Genomic DNA, 21,816 nt, shown 5'->3' with positions numbered 1-21,816 from the left:
GAGCGTTGTTAGTCTTTCCCAGTCTGTCTCGCAAATGGTTCCTTAGTGTCTCCCGTTCCAGCTGTTACCCGTGCCCTGTTACCGTTCCTGTATTCCGTGTTGTTCCTGTGCCTACCCGCGTTCAAGTGTCATCTGCCACGTCAAGTGCCATCTGCCACGTCAAGTGCCATCTGCCACGTCAAGTGTCTTCTGCCACGTCAAGTGCCATCTGCCACGTCAAGTGCCATCTGCCACGCCAAGTGCCATCTGCCACGTCAAGTGCCATCTGCCACGTCAAGTGTCTTCTGCCACGTCAAGTGCCATCTGCCACGTCAAGTGTCATCGGATACTGCCCGCCACGTCTGGCGCCACTTGCCGCACCTGCCTCCATCCGTGCTGAAGCCACAGCCACCGCCCAGACTATTTCAGGTACCCAAGCATACTGTCTACCATTTACTTCTGCTTAGACTGTGACCTGGTTAGCTGCCTCCCCGCTACGGCGGAGCGGCCTAGTGGGTCCACATACCCTGTGCCCGTGACAGTACGCTCAGGCCATGGAACCCGCTGGCCAGCCCAAGACCCCAGTACAGAAGATTCAGACAGAGATGCATGACCTACGCACACGTCAGGATCAACTCCTTGAGGCGGTGAATTCTATCCTGGTCCGCCTGGATCTACTCGCTGTTCCAGCCCTTGTTCTTCCCCCTGAAGCTGTTGCCGTGCCACTGCCTGTTGCTCCCCCTGTTTGTTCCGGATCCTCAGTTCCTCTGCCTCTTCCTCCTCGCTACGACGGTGACCCCAGAGCATGTAGAGGATTTCTCAACCAATGCACGGTGCATTTTAGGCTGCGGCCTCATCTCTTCCCCTCCGAGGAGGCCAAAGTGGCATTTATTATCTCGCTCCTCGACTGGCAAGTCTCTTCATTCTGCACATCTTCCGCTTGCATGGCTTGCCTCTTCACATTGTGTCCGACCGGGGGGTTCAGTTTACCTCCAAGTTCTGGAGAGCCCTCTGTAAACTCCTGGATGTAAGTTTGGACTTTTCCTCTGCCTATCACCCCCAGTCCAATCGGCAAGTTGAGAGGATCAACCAGATCATGGAAAATTATCTCCGCCACTTCATCTCTTCACAGCACGATAACTGGGTACAGCTTCTTCCATGGGCGGAGTTTTCATATAATAACCACACAAGTGAGTCCACCACTTCCACTCCGTTTCACATCGTGTAAAGTCAACACCCCAGAGTCCCTTTTCCTGTGTCGACTTCATCTCAGGTACCCGCTGCTGACTCTGCATATGGGGACTTCCTGCAAATCTGGCAACAGACCCGGTCCTCTATTTTGCTGGCGGTCGAACGCATGAAGCGAAAGGCAGATACTAGGAGAAGAGAGCCGCCTCAGTATCTTCCGGGGACTAAAGTCTGGCTGTCCTCTCGGAACATTCGCTTGAGGGTGCCCTCATACAAGTTCGCTCCCAGGTTCCTTGGTCCTTTCGAGGTCCTGCAACAAATTAACCCGGTCTCCTATAAGCTGCGGCTGCCTCCTACCCTCAGAATCCCTAACTCCTTCCATGTGTCCCTCCTGAAACCAGTGGTCCTGAACCGCTACAGCAAGACCTCTAGTCCCACAGTTGCTCCCAGCGGTCCTTCTGATGTATTTGAGGTAAAGGAGATCCTGGACCGCAAGAGAGTAGGAGGAAGGACTTTCTATTTGGTGGACTGGAGAGGGTTTGGTCCTGAGGAGAGGTCCTGGGAGCCAGAAGAGAACCTCAGTGCTCCTGCTCTTATTAAAAAGTTCCTCTCTCACTCTGGCCCCAAGAAGAGGGGGCGTAAGAGGGGGATACTGTAGCGCCCATGGCCGCGGGCCGTCGGGTTTACTCACCTCCCGACGCCCGCAGCCATGGATCTGTGAGCGCTGGCCTCCGTCTCCCTCCTAGGAGTTGCCAGCGCTCACTTCCGCTCCGTTCGGCTGGATCCCGTAGGGTGCGCGCGCACACGCTCGCGCCCGGCCTTAAAGGGCCAGCGCGCGCAATTAGGAAATCGTCATCACCATCAACTGCCACGATTTCCTGGTCTATAAGAAGGCCCCTGGCCTTCTAATCCTTGCCTGAGCGTTGTTAGTCTTTCCCAGTCTGTCTCCCAAATGGTTCCTTAGTGTCTCCCGTTCCAGCTGTTACCCGTGCCCTGTTACCGTTCCTGTATTCCGTGTTGTTCCTGTGCCTACCCGCGTTCAAGTGTCATCTGCCACGTCAAGTGCCATCTGCCATGTCAAGTGTCTTCTGCCACGTCAAGTGCCATCTGCCACGACAAGTGTCATCGGATACTGCCCGCCACGTCTGGCGCCACTTGCCGCACCTGCCTCCATCCGTGCTGAAGCCACAGCCACCGCCCGGACTATTTCAGGTACCCAAGCATACTGTCTACCATTTACTTCTGCTTAGACTGTGACCTGGTCAGCTGCCTCCCCGCTACGGCAGAGCGGCCTAGTGGGTCCACATACCCTGTGCCCGTGACAGTTCTGGTGCTGTATTTATGTACTGAGGTTTGTTCTGGTGCTGTATATATGTATGGGCTTGGTTCTAGTGCTGTATTTATGTACTGAGCTTGATTCTAGTGCTGTATATATGTACTGAGTGTAATGTTCGTGGCTTCGGGCTGTCAGCTCCGGTCCCCTCCTGACAGCCGCAGCCACGAGTCGGCAAGCGCTGGCCCCAGCCTCCTCCTCAGCAGACGCCAGTGCTCGCGTCCACTCACCACAGTCGGATCCCGTAGGGTGTGCACGCACGCTCGTGCCCGCTCTTAAAGGGGCAGCACGCGCACCGGACCTTTTGACGAACTTTGACCCGTGAGTACCCTGGACTATAAAAGGGGTCCAGCCCCCTGCTTCGATGCCTGAGCGTTGTTGTTCCCTAGTTTGTCTATGTGATGGCCTCCTAGTGTGTTAACTCTTCCTGTACCTGTTCCAGTTCCTGTACCTGTTCCAGTTAGTGTTCCTGTCCCTAGCATTCCATACCATCCTAGTCGAGCACTGTGCTGTGCCAAAGTCGTGTCGTGCTGTATCCACGTCTGACCTGCTTCACCTCGCCTGACGTCTACCTGCTGCCTAGTCCCAGCCCTGCCTGCCTTGCTGCTGTCTGAGCCGCCACAGGTACTTATACGAACTACAGACATTCACCTGCGCCCTGTTGGCCAGCTGCCTTACCGCGAAGGCGGTACGGCCCAGTGGGTCCACAGACCCTTCGTGACACTGAGCTTTGTTCTGGTGCTGTATATATGTCAGAGCTTGGTTCTAGTGCTGTATTTCTGTACTGAGCTTTGTTCTGGATAGTGGTTTTCTTTCAGCTCTGCAGGCATGGACATAACTATAGTTGTAGCAGCCATATCGGCTACTACTGGGCCCAGAGGCTGGGAAACTTACTATGGTGCAGGAACGTTGTTCATTTTTATGAAGGAAAACCCTGTGGTGACTGCAGTGGATTTCACTGATATATGACACAACTATCCATTCTTTGGTGGTTGTTGCCCAAGTAAAAGTAGTCCTGCTGCTGTTTTATTAATTTCGTTATTTTATGCTTTTATATCACGTCAATATATTTTGCAGGGCTACAGAAATTGTCACTCACATTGGTTCCTATCCCCATTGGGACCCTCAGTCTAAATTTCCAATGAGCCTATCAGTATGTTTTTGGAGTTTGCATTGCTACAGTTCATATTACTGTAAACAATGTGAAGGGCCCAATCCCGACTTTGCTGAGGGTATTGTGGATTGGATTTATGCTTTGGTCTGCAGGGTGAGTCAAATATTGAGTTGCTATTTTTTTTGCCAATCCCAGGCTGCAGTGGTTACATGTGATGAAATGTCATGACAGGAGGGCGACTGGACACAGCGCAGCCGGCAAGTACGGAGGCGTTGGAGAAGTGGGTATTGGCTAGTGTTGGGCAATTAATTAGAAAATAATTGAAACCGAAATTCAGTGCAGATAATCGAGGTCAACTTGCACATTTCGTTTTTTTCAGTTTCCTGATTTCAACTGTATCTGCATCCTTAGGACGCAGATAAAGTTGAATCTTAAAGTCGATCAGGGAACCGCAGTTCCCTGCTCTACTATTCCCTATATAACGCAGGCCACTCGTGGCTCAGTGCACACAGGCATGATGACGTCACTGCCTCGCGCCTGTCTGTGCTGACCTGTGAGGGGCATAGCACGAATGTATTCAGTCTGCTGCACTACTGCCATATACTGGCATTTCAGGCAGCTTATTGGTCCACGGTGTCCTCAAAGCCAGCCCCATTTATTTCTTGTTTAGCCTCAATGCTTTCCCCACTGGTATATACATGGATGATGGGGGTTATATATAGGGATGATATTACCCTCATCATCCCTGCATATAATCCCCATCATTCCAGTATATTACCCCGATCAAACCTGTATACAGGGATGATGGGAGTTATATACAGGAATGATGAAGGTAATATACAGGGATAATGGTAGTTATATACAGGGATGATGGGGGTTATATACAGGGACCCCCATCATCCCTGTATGTACCAGTCAGCCATCATCCCTGTATATAACCCAATCAACCCTGTATATAACCCCCATCATCTGTGTATATACCATTGGGGGCAGGCACTGTCCGCTTGCCGTGGCGCGTGGGCATTGAGGCTAAACAAGAAGTAAATGGGGTGGGCATTGAGGAAACCGTGGAACAATAGGATGCATGAAATGCTGGTATATGTCAAAAGTGCAGCGGAACCTGAAAATATGTCCCGAGCCGGACCGGAGGAGCAGAGGGATATCCTCCTCCACTTGACGTTGGAACGGGGTTAGGTGAGCATGTATATTATTCTTTTTATTAGGCACTATTGGGGCTGTATGTGGGCATTATACTGCATGGGGGCAGCTATTGGGATATTATACTGTGTGAGAGGCAGTGTCGAGGGGGTATTTTATATACAGTAGTATACAGCAGGCTTAGGGGATCTATATTAATTAAATGGCATGGCATGCAAATAGGGGGCATGGCATGTAAAAAGGAGTGTGGCCTAAAAACTGTTTATTAATAGTAATTGAGGTTGCATGTTCAATTAATTGTGATTCTGATTTAGGTCATAATCGCCCAGCCCTACTATTGGCCTTTTTTTGTTTCGGCCCGCCGTTTTCCACAGCGGTAAATTTGGCTGAATATATGCACCAAATAAAAGCACCATTTGGTGCAATTATTCGGTCTGATTTTCCTGCTTGTTTTGGGTCAGGGCGCTGTAGGGAATTCCGGGCGAAAAACCACACCAAACTCTGGTGTCGTTTTTCGCCCGGAATGTCAGCTGCGGAAAACAGCACAACTTAGCACTGATGTTTCATCCCTGGAGACTGGATGAAGCGTCATCTCAGGAGGCCGGCCCTCTGACATCTTGGGATGACGTTTGACTGCCGCTACAGCCTGTGATCGGCTGCAGCGGTCACATCGGATGAAACGTCATCCCAGGAGGCCAGCCCGGAGGAAGAAACACAGACTCCTGGGTAAGTATACGTTTTTATTAATTTTCTGAGTTGCGTTTTTTGCTGTGGAATGGCTGCGAACCCACTGTAAAAAACACAACAACTACTAGTTGTTGCAGATTTTACCTCCCCATTGAATTTAATGGGGAAAACCTGCAACAAATAAGCAGCGTTTACGCAAATACAATTGACATGTTCCACTCATTGTTTAAGCAAGGTGGGGATGAGATTTGTTTTATCTCATCCACTTTGCTGCTACTGTATTTGCTGCGGATTTTCCGCAACTAATCCCGTTGCAGAAAATCCTCAGTATTTACGCAACGTGTGAACTGCCCCCAAAGGAGTATTCACATGTACAGGTTGTGATCAGGTTTTTTTTTCTGTAGGGTTTGATGCCAAAAGCAGGTATGGATCATAGGGTGTGAAAGTACAAAGAACAGATACTACTCCTCCTGTTATTTAAATCCACTCCTGGTTTTCACTTCAAAAACGGCATAAAAACCAGATCAAAACCTGCACTTGTGAATACAGCCTAATAAATTAGCAGCAGCTGCACAAATGTCTCTGGTTGTTTTCTACAATATATCATTCTGGAGTCCAGGATCTTAAGTTCAGAGCATTGCCTAGACTGTATACAATTTTAGGTATGCATGGATTTTGTCGTGCCACTGAAGGTAAACAGGATTGTTCTCATTCACTGATAGCAAACAGTGATCTTAAAAACGGTGAGGTCTTGAAACACAATGTATTAGAAAGTTGCAGAAATTCACCCAGTGATTAAAGGGATTGTACAGGATTAGAAAAATATAGCAGCTTTCTACTAGGAAAAGTTCCACACCTGTCCACATGTTGTGGGTGGTATTACAGCACCATTTACTTCAATAAAGCTAAGCTGCAATACCACCCACAACCTATGGACAGGTATGGCACTGTTACTAGGTCAAGTGCATACTATCTGATTTGCAGAGGAGTGATACGTACTGTATATGTGTGTGTGTGTGTGTGTGTGTGTGTGTGTGTGTGGTGTACAATAGAGAATTCACATGTGTCTCTGTATTGTAGTAACCTGTCAGCTATATAATACAAAACAAAAAGATACTATATAATAAATCAGCAAAATTACTCATTTATTCTATTTAGCAAATATTAATGTTATGATGAACACAGATAAAATCCTATAGTTATGAATCTGAAAACATTAAATATTCTGCTAACTTTGCAACATGCGACATAAATGGGCTTAAACAAGCAATTTGTAAAATGCCTTAAACAAGATAATTAATGCAAGAGAAGGCAATGAACATTTTTAAAGAACATAGAAGTACTATTAATGTCATTACTCAGTGATCTTCTGCCTGCCCCAGGGGCTAAATATAGAACGTAATGAATGAATATTTTTAGCTACACCAGTAAATTTCACAGGATTATCTTCCCTGAGTAAAAATAGGATCAGTGCAAAATAACAAATACATGTTCTATACCTCTAGTAAATGACAGGAGAACTAGGGACCAAAATATAGTTTTAATCAAAAGGTTAAATGTGGCTAAAATGTAAAATGTTCTCCAACATTTAATAATCATCACTAGATCTGTGACCATCTTGCAGTGGTGTATACAAAGGCTAGAGAAGTGACAACAAAGAGAATAAACAGGCGAAACATAGGGTGAGTACGTCAGGTTAAGATTGTCTTTCTCGGTTGAGCGTAGTAAATGGAGGCTCATCTTAAATGGTTGTGCATGAATAGGCACAATACTATTGCGGAGCGCGATGGTTAGGAAGGATGCTGCCGGTGCCGTAATCCCTAGAGCGTCAGGTGCCAACCTCGCTTGCTTTTACCAAAAATCTTGACTCTTGAATCTTGAAAGTTTGCGCCTGGATGGTGTTGATTTTTTACAGTGGATCCGACCTCGTTTCCATTGTTTTTGTCTACCTGCATCTTGCAGTGGTGACAGCCAGTGGTATTTTCAGTACTCAACACCGCTGCCTGTCACTGCCTTCATACAAAAAATTAAGGATCTGCAGTGTCCATTGATGTAATTGCCTATATTTCCCTCCTGGAAGCTAGAGATACTCTTTAGATTTACAATAGTTTTAAAAAGTAATTTCATATTGGCTTTAAATATTCAAAAACTGAAAGGCATTGTGGCAGTGGTATACATAGACGAGAGGTGGCCCCATAGCAGAGATCAAACTGGGCCCCCATTAAGGTGTCCGGTTTTGCTGCACAGGACTGGAGGGTCTGGTGTTTGTTTGACTTTCCATAACCTTTGGGCCAATTCCCCTCTCCCTTGTTTTTTTTATAATACAGTTCTACTGAAGAGGAGAATCCTGCTTTGGTTCCAGGCTCCACGTCCAATAGCAGTCACATGACCTGACTTTATGGTATGTACGTCCATGAATTGTAATTCACTATTGGGCTTATAAGACCTTAAAGGGGTTCTATGGTCTTAATATTTAGTGTTTGCAATTTAGGTCTATAAAAAATTGGGCAAATTAGCTGAAATGTCAGGAACCAGTGCTATATAGGGAGTGTGCTATGTATGCCGCTTGTCTATGCCGTAAGCTGTATGGTGAGCATGAATAGCTTTGTACTGCTCTAGTGCCCAAGAACTTTGCTTGGTGGCAGAATTTTTCTTTTTTTCTCCCTATCCTTTGGATCGCAATAAGGAGCAAAACAGACTATTTCTAGGACCATAATTTGGATCACATTGAAGTTGCAAGCAACGGCAGGAGAAATGTTGCATGCATTGTGTAAGACAAATGAGAAACAGGGTCCTAAGGCCTCCCAGGCATAAATTATGCCTGAGAACTTGACAAACACCATGTATTATATACGTTCATTGGTAATTTACTGTACCTGGTTACACGTATTGATATCTACTCCTCCTTTTAGGTATTCCAGCACCTTGTCCAAATTGCCTGATCGAGCAGCTTTGAGAAAGCTGGTATTGCTGTCCGACTGTTAAAATAAGAAAGTAAGTTTGTTACATATTTGGAGCATTGTAAACCAAATATACTTATTTATAGATTAATGTATCAGCATAATAACAACTAAAACATAGGTCCATAATAATTCTTGCCATGTGTGTTCATAGTCTGCCTTAAAGTCAAAATAGAGACAGGTTTATATACCAATATTAATAAAGTACAGTAACAATCAGTAATACTCCCTGCATTTATGCAACATATATTGAATATGGACAGATACATTTACTGACCTTGGCTATAGAATAATATGCATTAAACATACACAATTATACATAATTATTGAAATAGACCACCCCCGTCAAAATACCCTGACCCCCAAATCTACAGGTGGGGACAACTGTGACTGTAGACAATAGTTTATTAATTTCCAAGAATTATCTAACATATTCCGCAGTTCGAAACACAGACAGTATTTACATACATCAGCCCCTGTTTTCTCAGTATATTATTTCTACCTCAGAGACTAGAGCAGGGGTGGACCTGGAGTGGCTTGGGCCTCCAGGCAGTAAAGGTTATGGGCCCCTTAACAACCACTATAGCCACGATACACATGGTTTGGGTAAACAATCTGGAGGACACCCATAAAAGCAATGGGAAAATATACAAACGCCAGATTGATTGCCCTGGTTGGTTCAGTACTCAGGATCCAAAGCAACACTGACCAACTTTCAATTCACCAGCCCTTAAAATACAATAACTGAATAAATTCACTGATTATATGATTCTATATGCGGTAAGCAAATTGCAAAAAAAACACATTTTACACAAGCCGATGATCAGGCAAACGAGAACTCGTACGAACGCTCGTTCCAAATCATCGGCCTGTATAAACATGTCAGCCATCAGCCCATGAACGAGCAAACGCTTCGTCGGATGATTGCATCTTTTATGCTGCCCTAAAAATGGTTGTTGGTCAGCAGCACGTGGCCCCGGGTAAACAAGGGATCTGCTGCCGACAATATACAAACAGTATGGGGTCTGACATTCCTATTAACGATCATTCGTCAACCATGTAGCCATGATCATTGCTCCATGTAAATGTAGCAAACGAGCACCAATCGATATGCTGTTATCATCAATCGGCGCTCATTACCGGGCATGAATATGAAAGATTGCAAATGCTCCACTGCATGCTATATTAGGTATCATCCCTGTTTTCGGAGCTGTGTACATTGAGCAAGTATGGAGGCCCATGGAGTCCATGTAACTTTGCACTATGGAGTCTTAGACACGCAATTGCGGTTGTATGGTGCCACTTTCTGCGCCCGTATTATGGACATATTTTCCCCTTGAAGCCGAATAATAAGGCCCCATGCACACGACCGTAGAATTCTTCTGTAATTATGGACCCATTCACTTCAATTGACACGGACACCTTCCTGTTTATTTAGGGGAAGGTGTCCGTGCCGTACAGAGGCTCCACAAAAGATCATTTTGCTTTTTATAATGGGAGACGACTGTCCGCGGCCGGCTGTGCCCATAATCACCGTCCGAGATTACGGGTACGGCACTGTGCAGGGGGCCTTATACTGAATTCCACAGGAAAACTCTGTATGAAAGTATAGTAGAGCCCCATATAAATCTATAGCTATGCCTATGGATATCACTAAGAAAGAGCAGATTAGTACACACAGCTCCGTGCCATACAGTCCCACTCTGCCGTACAGGTTCCGTAACAGCGAGAATGAGCCCTTACGTTAGAGAAGCACAGATCAGCAATAAAAAAAAAAGCTCAGTATTGACAGTATTTGCCTGTACTATCAGTGCAAGCATAAACCTGTATTGCAGTATTTCATCTAAACTGTTACTGTGCCTTTTACTATGCTTTGCTGAATAGACCTCTGAAACTGACTGACAGGCAGCGACATTTAACATACCAGGCTTTTAGATATGTAGAAATCAAATATTAATCCTTTTGCTAATGGCTTTTATCATGAGTGTCCGGCTTTCCATAGGAAATGCTCAGAAGTGAAGGGCAGAAATTAGCAATGACATAAGCATGCACTTAGATAACAGAACTCTGCGTCAATGTGTTGAGGGTAGTAGTCGTCTTGTAATCATGAGCTATCTAGTACCTATGGGTGTGAGCACTAGACTGGTCCGAGTGGTGCTATGGGCACATTTTCCCACTTTGGCACATTTAACTAAAGGTCACGGGAAGCAAACCAGTAATCCGCATTGATGTGTCACCAGTCCCCCCTGATGCTTAGCCAATCGTGTAAGCAGATAAAGCGCAGCTCAGCTGAGCAGTACTGCAGTGAGGACAATGCTGCATCACCGCCACAGTGGTGTTCTGCACATAACACACTGCAGCTTAACCCCGGCACGGCTGGAGATACTACCATGTCAAATACAATATTGTACAGCATTAGTGCAGCCTCTGTGGTACGTGAAGACACACATTACATATCACAGCGGTGAACTTTCGTGCACCTTGATCACTTTTTACCTGCAGTCCTATGTAACACTCATCTAACAGGATGAGCTGCGCCAAATAACACACTCAGCCCTGCTATATCTGTGAAACCTTCCTTGTCACCCAGTGCCATTATAATATGTCAGTAGCAGGAATGAGTTCCTGAACAGTGACGTACTACGTGGCTGCACTCCCTGTCTAATGGCATGGATAAAAGAGACTTCTGAATTCTGCCATGAACCCTTTGTACACTGCAATAAAGTCATAACAAAAAACATAGACAGCTTAGGGCCAGGTCACACAGAGTTTTTTTTACATGGAAACGCGTCAAAAAATCGCCGAAAATGCCTCCCATTGAAATAGTTTTTTTTCCGCGAGCGGAAAAACAGTCTCACGGTAAAAAGAAGCGACATGCCCTATCTTCGGGCGTTTACGTCTCTGAACTCTGGGAGGCAGAGAAAGCATATTTGACAGCGTTTTTTGCCCGCGGCGCTCAATGGCCGCGGGCGTAAAACGCAGCAAAAATCGCCGTGAAAAAAACTGTGTGAACCCTTGACTATAAGTAAAGTGCAATAAACATACTTTGCAAGACACTAAAAAATATATAACATGTTTAGTATTTCATGTATAATATTATTTGTGATGATTAGTGAACGGACAAAGAAAAATAAAAACACATGTATGGCATTGGAGTACGTGGAATTTTACATTTCCCCCATGATAAATGATGTGTGTGTACCCCAGAATGGTGTCTAAAGAAAGTACAACTCATCCAGCAAAATACAAGGCCTCATCCAGCAATATTCCATAAGGAAAGAAAATAACAAAGTTGAATGACATAGTGTTGTAAGAAATAAAAATAAAAATCCAGTTCTGCAAAATTGTCTATGTCCTCAAGGGGATAAAACATGGGTGAAACTACCAAGTTCGAAGATATGGGAGATACTATGGGACCCGTATAAGGCCCACGAGATCACTTAGTCTGGCCCGACCTCACTCAGACCGCCGCGTCATTCGCTACTTGGCTCCGTCCGCCCTACTCACGTTTAGAAGCAGGAGGAGGGCAGACAGAGGCAAGTATGGCGGCGGTGGTCTGAGTGAGATCGGTGCGTGCCGGCCCGAAAGTGGATCAGTCAGGTCATCTGACCTGAGTCACCTGAACTCACGTCAGTGATGTGAGGTCTGGTGACCGGACTGGTCCACTCCCGGGCCGGCACGTACTGACCTCCCCACTCAAACCGCCGCATCCTCATTCACTAGTAGTGAATGACAGTACTTGGCTCCATCTTCCCTCCTGACCTAAAATTTAGAAACATAGCAGAGACCTAAAAGTAGAAATTTAGCTGTAGTGTAGACATAGAACCTGTCCTTAACGCATGAAGTGAGGTCAGGTGACTTAAAGGGGTTTTCCCATCAAGGACATTTATGATATATCCACAGGATATGTCATAAATGTCAGATAGATGCGAGTCCCACACCTATCTCTAGAACGGGGCCCCCTAAACCCCGTTCTACCTCTTCATGTTGTGGCTGAAGCTTGTGATTTTCGACCATGAATAAGAAAACAGTATAACTCGCTGAGCTACGCTGTTTCCGTAACTCCCAAAGAACTGAATGGTAGTTACGGAAACAGCATAACTCGCATTATACGCTGCTTCCGTAACTGCCGTTCACTACTATGGGAGTTACGGAAACTGCGTAGCTCAGTGAGCTATACTGTTTTCTTATTCATGGTTGGAAATTAGCCAGAACACAGAGAGGTAGAACGGGGTTTAGGGGGCCCCGTTCTAGAGATAGGTTGGGGTCACAGAGATGGGACCTGCATTTATCTGACATTTATGACATATCCAGTGAATATGTCATAAATGTCCCTGATGGGAAAACCCCTTTAAGCAAGTAAGTCGGAACAAGTTACTGCTGCGAGTTATTTTCAAAACTTATCATTGCAAAGAGTCGAGGCGCTCCAGACTGACCGGCTAACATCACGCGCCTCACCAAAGAGAAGCAGTTCCAGCCATCACATTAGGGGTGAGTTAATAAAATGTTTGACCAAATATAGCAGGGTCATTTTTAAGTTGATAATTTTGTATGACCCGCGAATGATGTTATAAATATCAAAATGGCCCTTGGCAGAAAAAAGGTTCCCCACCCCTCTCCTACAACAAATATGCTCCGAATTAACGAAACACAAATGGTCATGCTATGAATTTATAATCCGCATCACAGGTCAATTTCTGCAAGTATTTTGTGCTGAATTTTTCTGCAGTGTGTGGATAAGATTTGATTAAATCCGATTTGATATAAATCTGCCCAAATATACGCACTAAACGAAGCACAATTTGCGTATATTCCGGCGTATCTCCCTGCTATATTACTTTATTATCATAACTTATGATTATGCAGAAGTAAAAATGGCTTTCAATACAAATAGATCTGTAGAATGTCATCTCGTAGCAACAAGAGTCTAAGCAGAAAACCAGATAAAGACAAATGAAACTTGGAGAAGATGTGAGTCACTGCATTGCTACTCCTACTGGATTCTAAACTAGCACCAGCAAGCACAAGCCGTTCATGCCAGCTGGGTCTTGACTTTGTGGAAAAGCTTAACTCTTGGAACAAAGTATTTGCCGATTACATAAAATTATTACCTTAAGGCGCTGAAGTAATGAAGTTCTTCTACCGTTTATATGACCGGTTGTCACACTCATTTCAAAGCCATACAGAGTATTAAGATCTGCTAGGGGCAACATGATCCGTGTATGACTTATTTTCCCTTTTTTTCTATCCCTGTGGAAATATTTTTGCATATACGGTATAAAGTAAAGTCCTGCTACACCTTCCCCGTCACAGAGATGCAAATTTGGCTTCTCACAGGCATGAGAGATAAGTGATCATTCAGCTACAAGCAACTCAAAATCTGATATTAACACACACAATATATATATGCCTTTCAGAGTATGTCAAAAGCTGGGTGATACCCCCTGGAGGGACTGTAGTGACTGCCATTATTAGTTATCACATTCAGAAATGCCGAATTTAGACCAAGTGAAATAAATGTGAAAAAACAGCTTCAGGCCTCATACAGTGGAGGAAATAAGTATTTGATCCCTTGCTGATTTTGTAAGTTTGCCCACTGTCAAAGTCATGAACAGTCTAGAATTTTTAGGCTAGGTTAATTTTACCAGTGAGAGATAGATTATATTAAAAAAAAATCAGAAAATCATATTGTCAAAATTATATATATTTATTTGCATTGTGCACAGAGAAATTAGTATTTGATCCCCTACCAACCATTAAGAGTTCAGCCTCCTCCAGACCAGTTACACGCTCCAAATCAACTTGGTGCCTGCATTAAAGACAGCTGTCTTACATGGTCACCTGTATAAAAGACTCCTGTCCACAGACTCAATTAATCAGTCTGACTCTAACCCCTACAACATGGGCAAGACCAAAGAGCTTTCTTAGGGTATGTGCACACGTAGTGACCAAAAACATCTGAAAATCCAGAGCTGTTTTCAAGGGAAAACAGACCCTGCTTTTCAGACGGTTTTTGACCAACTACGCCTCGTTTATGCCTGAAAATAGGTCGTGTGAACCCAGCCTAAGGATGTCAGGGACAAGATCATAGACCTGCACAAGGCTGGAATGGGCTACAAAACCATAAGTAAGACGCTGGGTGAGAAGGAGACAACTGTTGGTGCAATAGTAAGAAAATGGAAGACATACAAAATGACTGTCAATCGACATCGATCTGGGGCTCCATGCAAAATCTCACCTCGTGGGGTATCCTTGATCCTGAGGAAGGTGAGAGCTCAGCCGAAAACTACACGGGGGGAACTTGTTAATGATCTCAAGGCAGCTGGGACCACAGTCACCAAGAAAACCATTGGTAACACATTACGCCGTAATGGATTAAAATTCTGCAGTGCCCGCAAGGTCCCCCTGCTCAAGAACGCACATGTACAGGCCCATCTGAAGTTTGCAAATGAACATTTGGACGATTCTGAGAGTGATTGGGAGAAGGTGCTGTGGTCAGATGAGACTAAAATTGAGCTCTTTGGCATTAACTCAACTCGCCGTTTTTGGAGAAAGAGAAATGCTGCCTATGACCCAAAGAACACCGTCCCCACTGTCAAGCATGGAGGTGGAAACATTATGTTTTGGGTGTGTTTCTCTGCTAAGGGCACAGGACTACTTCACCGCATCAATGGGAGAATGGATGGAGCCATGTACCGTCAAATCCTGAGTGACAACCTCCTTCCCTCCACCAGGACATTAAAAATGGCTCGTGGCTGGGTCTTCCAGCACGACAATTACCCGAAACATACAGCCAAGGCAACAAAGGAGTGGCTCAAAAAGAAGCACATTAAGGTCATGGAGTGGCCTAGCCAGTCTCCAGACCTTAATCCCATCGAAAACTTATGGAGGGAGCTGAAGATCCGAGTTGCCAAGCGACAGCCTCAAAATCTTAATGATTTACAGATGATCTGCAAAGAGGAGTGGGCCAAAATTCCATCTAACATGTGTGCAAACCTCATCATCAACTACTAAAAATGTCTGACTGCTGTGCGTGCCAACAAGGGTTTTGCCACCAAGTATTAAGTCTTGTTTGCCAAAGGAATCAAATACTTATTTCTCTGTGCAAAATGCAAATAAATATATATAATTTTGACAATGTGATTTTTTTTAAAATATATAATCTATCTCTCACTGGTAAAATTAACCTAGCCTAAAAATTCTAGACTGTTCATGTCTTTGACAGTGGGCAAACTTACAAAATCAGCAAGGGATCAAATACTTATTTCCTCCACTGTATGCACAGCCATAGTATGGCTCTGTTTCGTATGGAGCTGTAGTAGAGCCCCCAAAGAAGCACATGGGCCTATACTGTACCTTTGAATTCCTCCGATTTATTTGCATGCCATATTACAGAGGTTGTAGCAATGCTTTTAAGGGGAGAATATCACCAACATACAGCACCCAATAAGGCATGATATGGCGGCTCCCGACGTCAGCACCCAGCTACAGGGAACTCCGTGTACTGGGGCCTTACATTACATCACATGGGTGATGTATGTTAACTGCTTGGACTGAATAATGCCAACCTTTGAATATGTAAATAGACAATGAACGGATCAAATAAAGAATTGGAAAGTTGTAGCGATAGTATTTACAGCTATCGAAATGATAAAGTTAACATTAGCGCCTGGTACAGTGAAAGTCACCTGGGGGTTGTTTTCCATTGCATGCATAAGCCTACAGGCAGAAAATCACACGAGGACATGGATCATTGGGATAAGACTGTGATTGGTAAGATCAGGAGAAGCACATGGAAAAAGTGATGGAAATGTCCTTTAATTGTCACTTGCTCCGGTTATTTTCTGCTTTTCTTGTGTCCTGCCTTTAATTATTCCGGTGACAACATATACATTTAAGAAGCAATGAGCAAAGCAAAGACCTTACACTGGCACACAGAGTCTCGGCAGGTCTGGATTATCAGCCTATAGGCACTCCGTCATACATGTACATTGTACAGCATCGTATTTTCCCCTGAAAGTGATGCATGTAGGGAAAATACCTCTGTAATATGGCATATGATGGAACATCTCACAATTTTTCTTCTCATGGAATTCATATGAACCTGTGACAGAAAACCTTTATGTGCCTCCATAAAATCGGAGTCACACGGAGGTACAGTATGTTCCCATTGTAGGCTATGTACACAGTTATATAGATCGGTACAGCATGCATCTGTGTGAATGGGCCACAAAGTCAAACAATGGTTTGGAAATTGAATCACATTATCACTTCCATAATAAAATCTTTACAGCCCTGCAGGGTTATTATAGGATCCCTTATTATAATAAATTATGAACGATTATGATGACTATTTTATACAAGGGAATTACTTATTATGTCATTCTCAAATATAGCCGGAGTTCTTTTTTAATGCTACAGCTGTTCTTTATAGGTCATATATTCCTCCCTGTATTGTATCCTGGCAAAAATCTTGTAACCACAACTTCTACTGAAAAGATTGTATCTTGTAACAAAATAGGTAACAATCAGATTCTAAGGCCTCATGCACACGACCGTATTTTTTCCCACCCGTAAATACTGGCGTAAATACGGGTCCGGTGTCACACGTATTCCACCCGTTTTGCACCAGTATTTACGAACCCGTGCCCGTAAATATGGGTCCGGTGTCACCCGTATTCCACCCGTATTTACGGGCACGTTTTTGGCGGCAAAATAGCACTGCACTAATCGGCAGCCCCTTCTCTCTATCAGTGCAGGATAGAGAGAAGGGTCAGCCTTTTCTGTAATAAAAGTTAAAGAAATTCATACTTACCCGGCCGTTGTCTTGGTGACGCGTCCCTCTCTTCACATCCAGCCCGACATCCCTGGATGACGCGGCAGTCCATGTGACCGCTGCAGCCTGTGATTGACCTGTGATTGGCTGCAGCGGTCACATGGCCTGAAACGTCATCCAGGACGTCGGGCCGGATGTCGAGAGGGACGCGTCACCAAGGCAACGGGCGGGAGACCGGACTGGAGGAAGCCGGAAGTTCTCGGTAAGTATGAACGTCTTTTATTTTTATTTTTTACAGGTTTATACTGATCGGTAGTCACTGTCCAGGGTGCTGAAAGAGTTACTGCCGATCAGTTAACTCTTTCAGCTCCCTGGACAGTGACTATTTACTGACGTCGCTTAGCAACGCTGCCGTAATGACGGGTGCACACATGTAGCCACCCGTCATTACGAGAGCTCCATAGACTTCTATGGACTGTCCGTGCCGTTATTACGGCCTGAAATAGGACATGTTCTATCTTTTTCAACGGCACGGGCACCTTCCCGTGAGAAAACGGGAAGGCACCCGTCGCCAATAGAAGTCTATGAGCCCGTTATTACGGGTCGTAATTACGACCCGTAATAACGGGAGTTTTTACGGTCGTGTGCATGAGGCCTAACTGTCCGTTTTCCAGTCTGATGAGCAAATAAAAACTGATATCTGCTGACAATACTGTACTGCAAAAATATAATAACATTTCCAAGAAGATATTTGCAAATAGACGATAATTGTAGCTGAACATTACTGCTCTTACCAAGTTATATCATAGGGTTAATAAGTGGTCACTATTTATCAATAGGCCCAGTCACCACATTTACTGTATGTCAAGTATGTGATATGTTTGGTAATGAGGGAACCCTGTAGTCATCTTAAAGTCTGATATGCCAAAAGACTACAAGCAGTTCCCAACATTAGTACTGCACTGACAGAATACAGGCTTCTTTAAACAGCACTTGTATTCTGCTGATGGCACCAGCGGGGCATTGACAGAGAATGAAAACTTTCCACAGCCGCGAAGGGTTATTATCAGATCATGCATATTTGTAAGGGGAGCAAAGCTGACAATAAAATGATATTAGGGGATCTATCTATCTATCTATCTATCTATCTATCTATCTATCTATCTATCTATCTATCTATCTATGTAATATCTATCTATCTATCTATCTATCTATCTATCTATCATCTATCTATCTATCTATCTATCTATCTATCTATCTATCTATCTATCTATCTATCTATCTATCTATCTATCTATCGTAAATAAATCACTTTCCAAGATTCCCAGCTTTATCACGCTGACAACTATTTCCTCTCCTTGACCTGATGTACTCACCATAGATTCCTGCTCTGAGATTTCTTCAATATTGTAGCCATAGTAGTCCAATATTTTCTCCAAATCATTGATATTTCCAACATGACCAATTGGTTTCCCAGTGTGACAGGCATGGCAGAGCGGTGCATTGCCCATAACTATTTATCCCTAAGCTATGGACTAGTCAGCTGCGTCAGACATCCACGTGAAATTCAGGCAGCCAGTGTTCACTACTTCTCTCAGTTTCTCTATCTGCTCACTGGAGTCTGTCTGGGGATTCACCTCCAACAACTGCGGTCATCACTGAGTGACCATTTCCAATTCGGGCACTGTCTGTCTATTTTTACACCTACTAGGCCAGTTATGCATGTAAATGGCGTTAGGAGGGGGCTGCCATCCAATACACAGCCAGCCTTCTCAGCACATGGAGTAAAAGTCTGCCAGTGTGAAATGCCTCTCTGTGCATGTGAGCCCTATTGAATTACTTACTGTGGGCCATGTTTTGATTTTTTTTTTACTCCTCGCTGTCTTTCCGATTATGTAAAAAATACCACTGATAGATTACATTCTTCCAAATCACACAGCCCAAAAATCTATTTCATGAAACCATACAGAAAAATGGATTGCAGTTAAAAATGGCATATAAGCTGTACTAAGCAATTCTATACAATGCATAAAGTAAACATAAAACTAATTCCTGAACAAAATCTGTTCTGTAAACCTGATTATTGTGCTGGACTGCAAAGGACTGTGAGATGATACAGAAAAACAGCAAAATTTACAGTGTCCTCTTTGGACATGTGTACATCTCTGTATTCTCCCTGCATTATGCCACATTGTACGCTCTGCGGGAGAGGGTGCAATATAAAATACAATAACTGTGGTTTCCGACCTAAGAATACCTTACGACACTCTCACAATATAAAAAACAAACAAAGACTATATTCTGTATGGATGACACTATGGACAACACATCATCTCACAGTAATAGAAACTAGAAGTGGTGACGATCAGCGTCAAATTGTAAAGATAAGTACAGTATATTATATTGCGGGTGGCAATCCAATTTATAGAGTTAATTTTAAGTCCTCCGAGAAATGAGTCTTGTCATTCTTGTCCACAAAGCTTACTGTATACATATTGTAACTGAAGTGGATTTATAGCTACTTGTGTGGACAGAAAAGGAAGCGATGACCCACATAAAAGCCATGTTCTTGGGTGACTGAAAATAAATTCTCCTCTACTGGATACAAAGAGGTAAAAAAGATGAAATAAATAAATAATAAAGTAAAATGATCACATCATTCACAACCTATAGGTATGAATGAAAAAAATGATCAGAAATAAACCGTACAAATGCACATTTTTCAAATTATTCCATTAGGCAATATGTGTGACCTTGTCGTTTTTGTAAGATGAAAAATGCGGGGAAACTGTGAAAGTGGTATGCCGGGAACTCTCCTCCGCGCAGCATGCACCCGTTTTAACAACAGGGCTATCTGGTATAGCCCTAAACAATACCAGGTTAAATAAGAAAAGTGGCAAAAAATGCTGGAATCTGAGTTACGCTCGACACAACTCTGAAGACCCACCAACTTTTCCCAACACATTTTGTATGTGTCGAAGAAAGTGGCTCAGGGGCTTCGTGAACATAGTGTTCGGCTCAAACAGGCGCAAATACATTGATAAATTGGCCACAATGTGGCATGCTGTTTTATGAAAATTAGAAGAAAACAGAATAGAGGTGTTCTAGGTATGATTCTGAAAAAAGCATAACAATCAATTCTTATTCATAGTGTAAGTTTGGCTAGAGTTTTAAAATGGTGCAGCAGAATAGCATGTTAATACGAGTGGCTTTTGACACGATTCTACTGGGTAAGTGGGCCGCAGTGGTGGTGCAGACATCCATACCAGAGCAAAGCCGCATATAAATACCACAAACGCTGCATCTAAATGTTCCTCAAGACATTCCCTTGTAACCCAAGTGTTCCTCCGCATGAGAATTATGGGACAGCAGTACAGATCTCAGTCTGGAACTAAGAGTAAAGGCCTAGTTTTAGACGGGCCAATAATCTGCCAAACAAGCGATCGTAAGAACTTTTATTCCTGATCTTTGGCCCCTGTAAAAATGGCAGCGATCAGCCGACAAACAAGCAAATGCATGTTTGTCGGATGATCGTATCGTTCATGCGGTCTACAAAATCATCATTGTTGGCGGCATATTTCCCCATGTAAACAGAGGATGTGCTTCCGACAATATTGCAAACTGTATAGGGACCGAATGATCATATTAACGATTGTTCATCCCCATGCAGATTACATCGGCCCATGTAAAAGGGACTTTAAATGAGCGCCGATCGAGTTCTTACATCTTCGATCGGCACTCGTTATGGGCAGAAATTTGCCAGTGTAAATCCAGATTTAGTGCATGCCTCTAAAACAATTGGTGAAGTAGTCAGTCAAGTGATGAAAATCCTACTTAGTGATGGCAATTTACGTCTCTAAATCACCATGGCAACACTTAGGGCCAGGCAATGGTTTTATCGTTTTACAAAACTGTACAAGTAAATTTCAGTTTGAGTATTGGAAACAATTGACATGTTCTCCAAATGCAATTCTGACATGATAGTGATTACTGTAGTTATTTTTAGAATGATGAATGACCTCTGAATTTTTCCTTCATGCTTATGCACTCCATATTATAACAGCTGAATTTAAAGAAACTGTGATTGACATTCGCACTGCTGCATTGTTCAGGTCTTCTACACTCTGTAGACAGTACTATGCAGCCTCCCCTGTAGAGAGTGCTATACAGCCCCCCTGTAAACAGTACTATACAGCCTCCCCTGTAGACAGTACTATACAGCCCCCTTGTAGACAGTACTATACAGCCTCCCCTGTAGACAGTACTATACAGCCCCCTTGTAGACAGTGCTATACAGCCCCCCTGTAGACAGTACTATGCAGCCCCACTGTAGACAGTGCTATACAGCCCCCTGTAGACAGTGCTATACAGCCCCCTGTAGACAGTGCTATACAGACCCCCCTGTAGACAGTACTATACAGCCCTCCCTGTAGACAGTACTATACAGCCCCCTTGTAGACAGTGCTATACAGCCCCCCCTGTAGACAGTACTATGCAGCCCCCCTGTAGACAGTGCTATACAGCCCCCTGTAGACAGTGCTATACAGCCCCCTGTAGACAGTGCTATACAGACCCCCCTGTAGACAGTACTATACAGCCCTCCCTGTAAACAGTACTATAC

The 21,816-nt window shown here is 44.0% G+C and overlaps 1 protein-coding gene across 37 annotated transcripts in view; it reads right to left on the bottom strand.

Annotated features, from left to right (window-relative positions):
• ANK2 (ankyrin 2) overlaps window positions 1-21,816 on the bottom strand; it is a 626,865-nt gene that overhangs the window by 183,417 nt on the left and 421,632 nt on the right. For all 37 annotated transcript variants that reach the window (XM_075860538.1, XM_075860544.1, XM_075860543.1 and 34 more), the window contains one exon: window positions 8,336-8,437. In XM_075860538.1, the coding sequence (XP_075716653.1) occupies window positions 8,336-8,437 (102 nt within the window). The remainder of the gene's footprint in view (window positions 1-8,335; window positions 8,438-21,816) is intronic.

This window comes from Rhinoderma darwinii, chromosome 1 (genome assembly GCF_050947455.1).
Source record: "Rhinoderma darwinii isolate aRhiDar2 chromosome 1, aRhiDar2.hap1, whole genome shotgun sequence".
Lineage (NCBI taxonomy): Eukaryota > Metazoa > Chordata > Amphibia > Anura > Rhinodermatidae > Rhinoderma > Rhinoderma darwinii.
The sequence above is the reverse complement of the archived record's forward strand: the minus strand, read 5'-3'. Positions and strand labels throughout refer to the sequence as shown.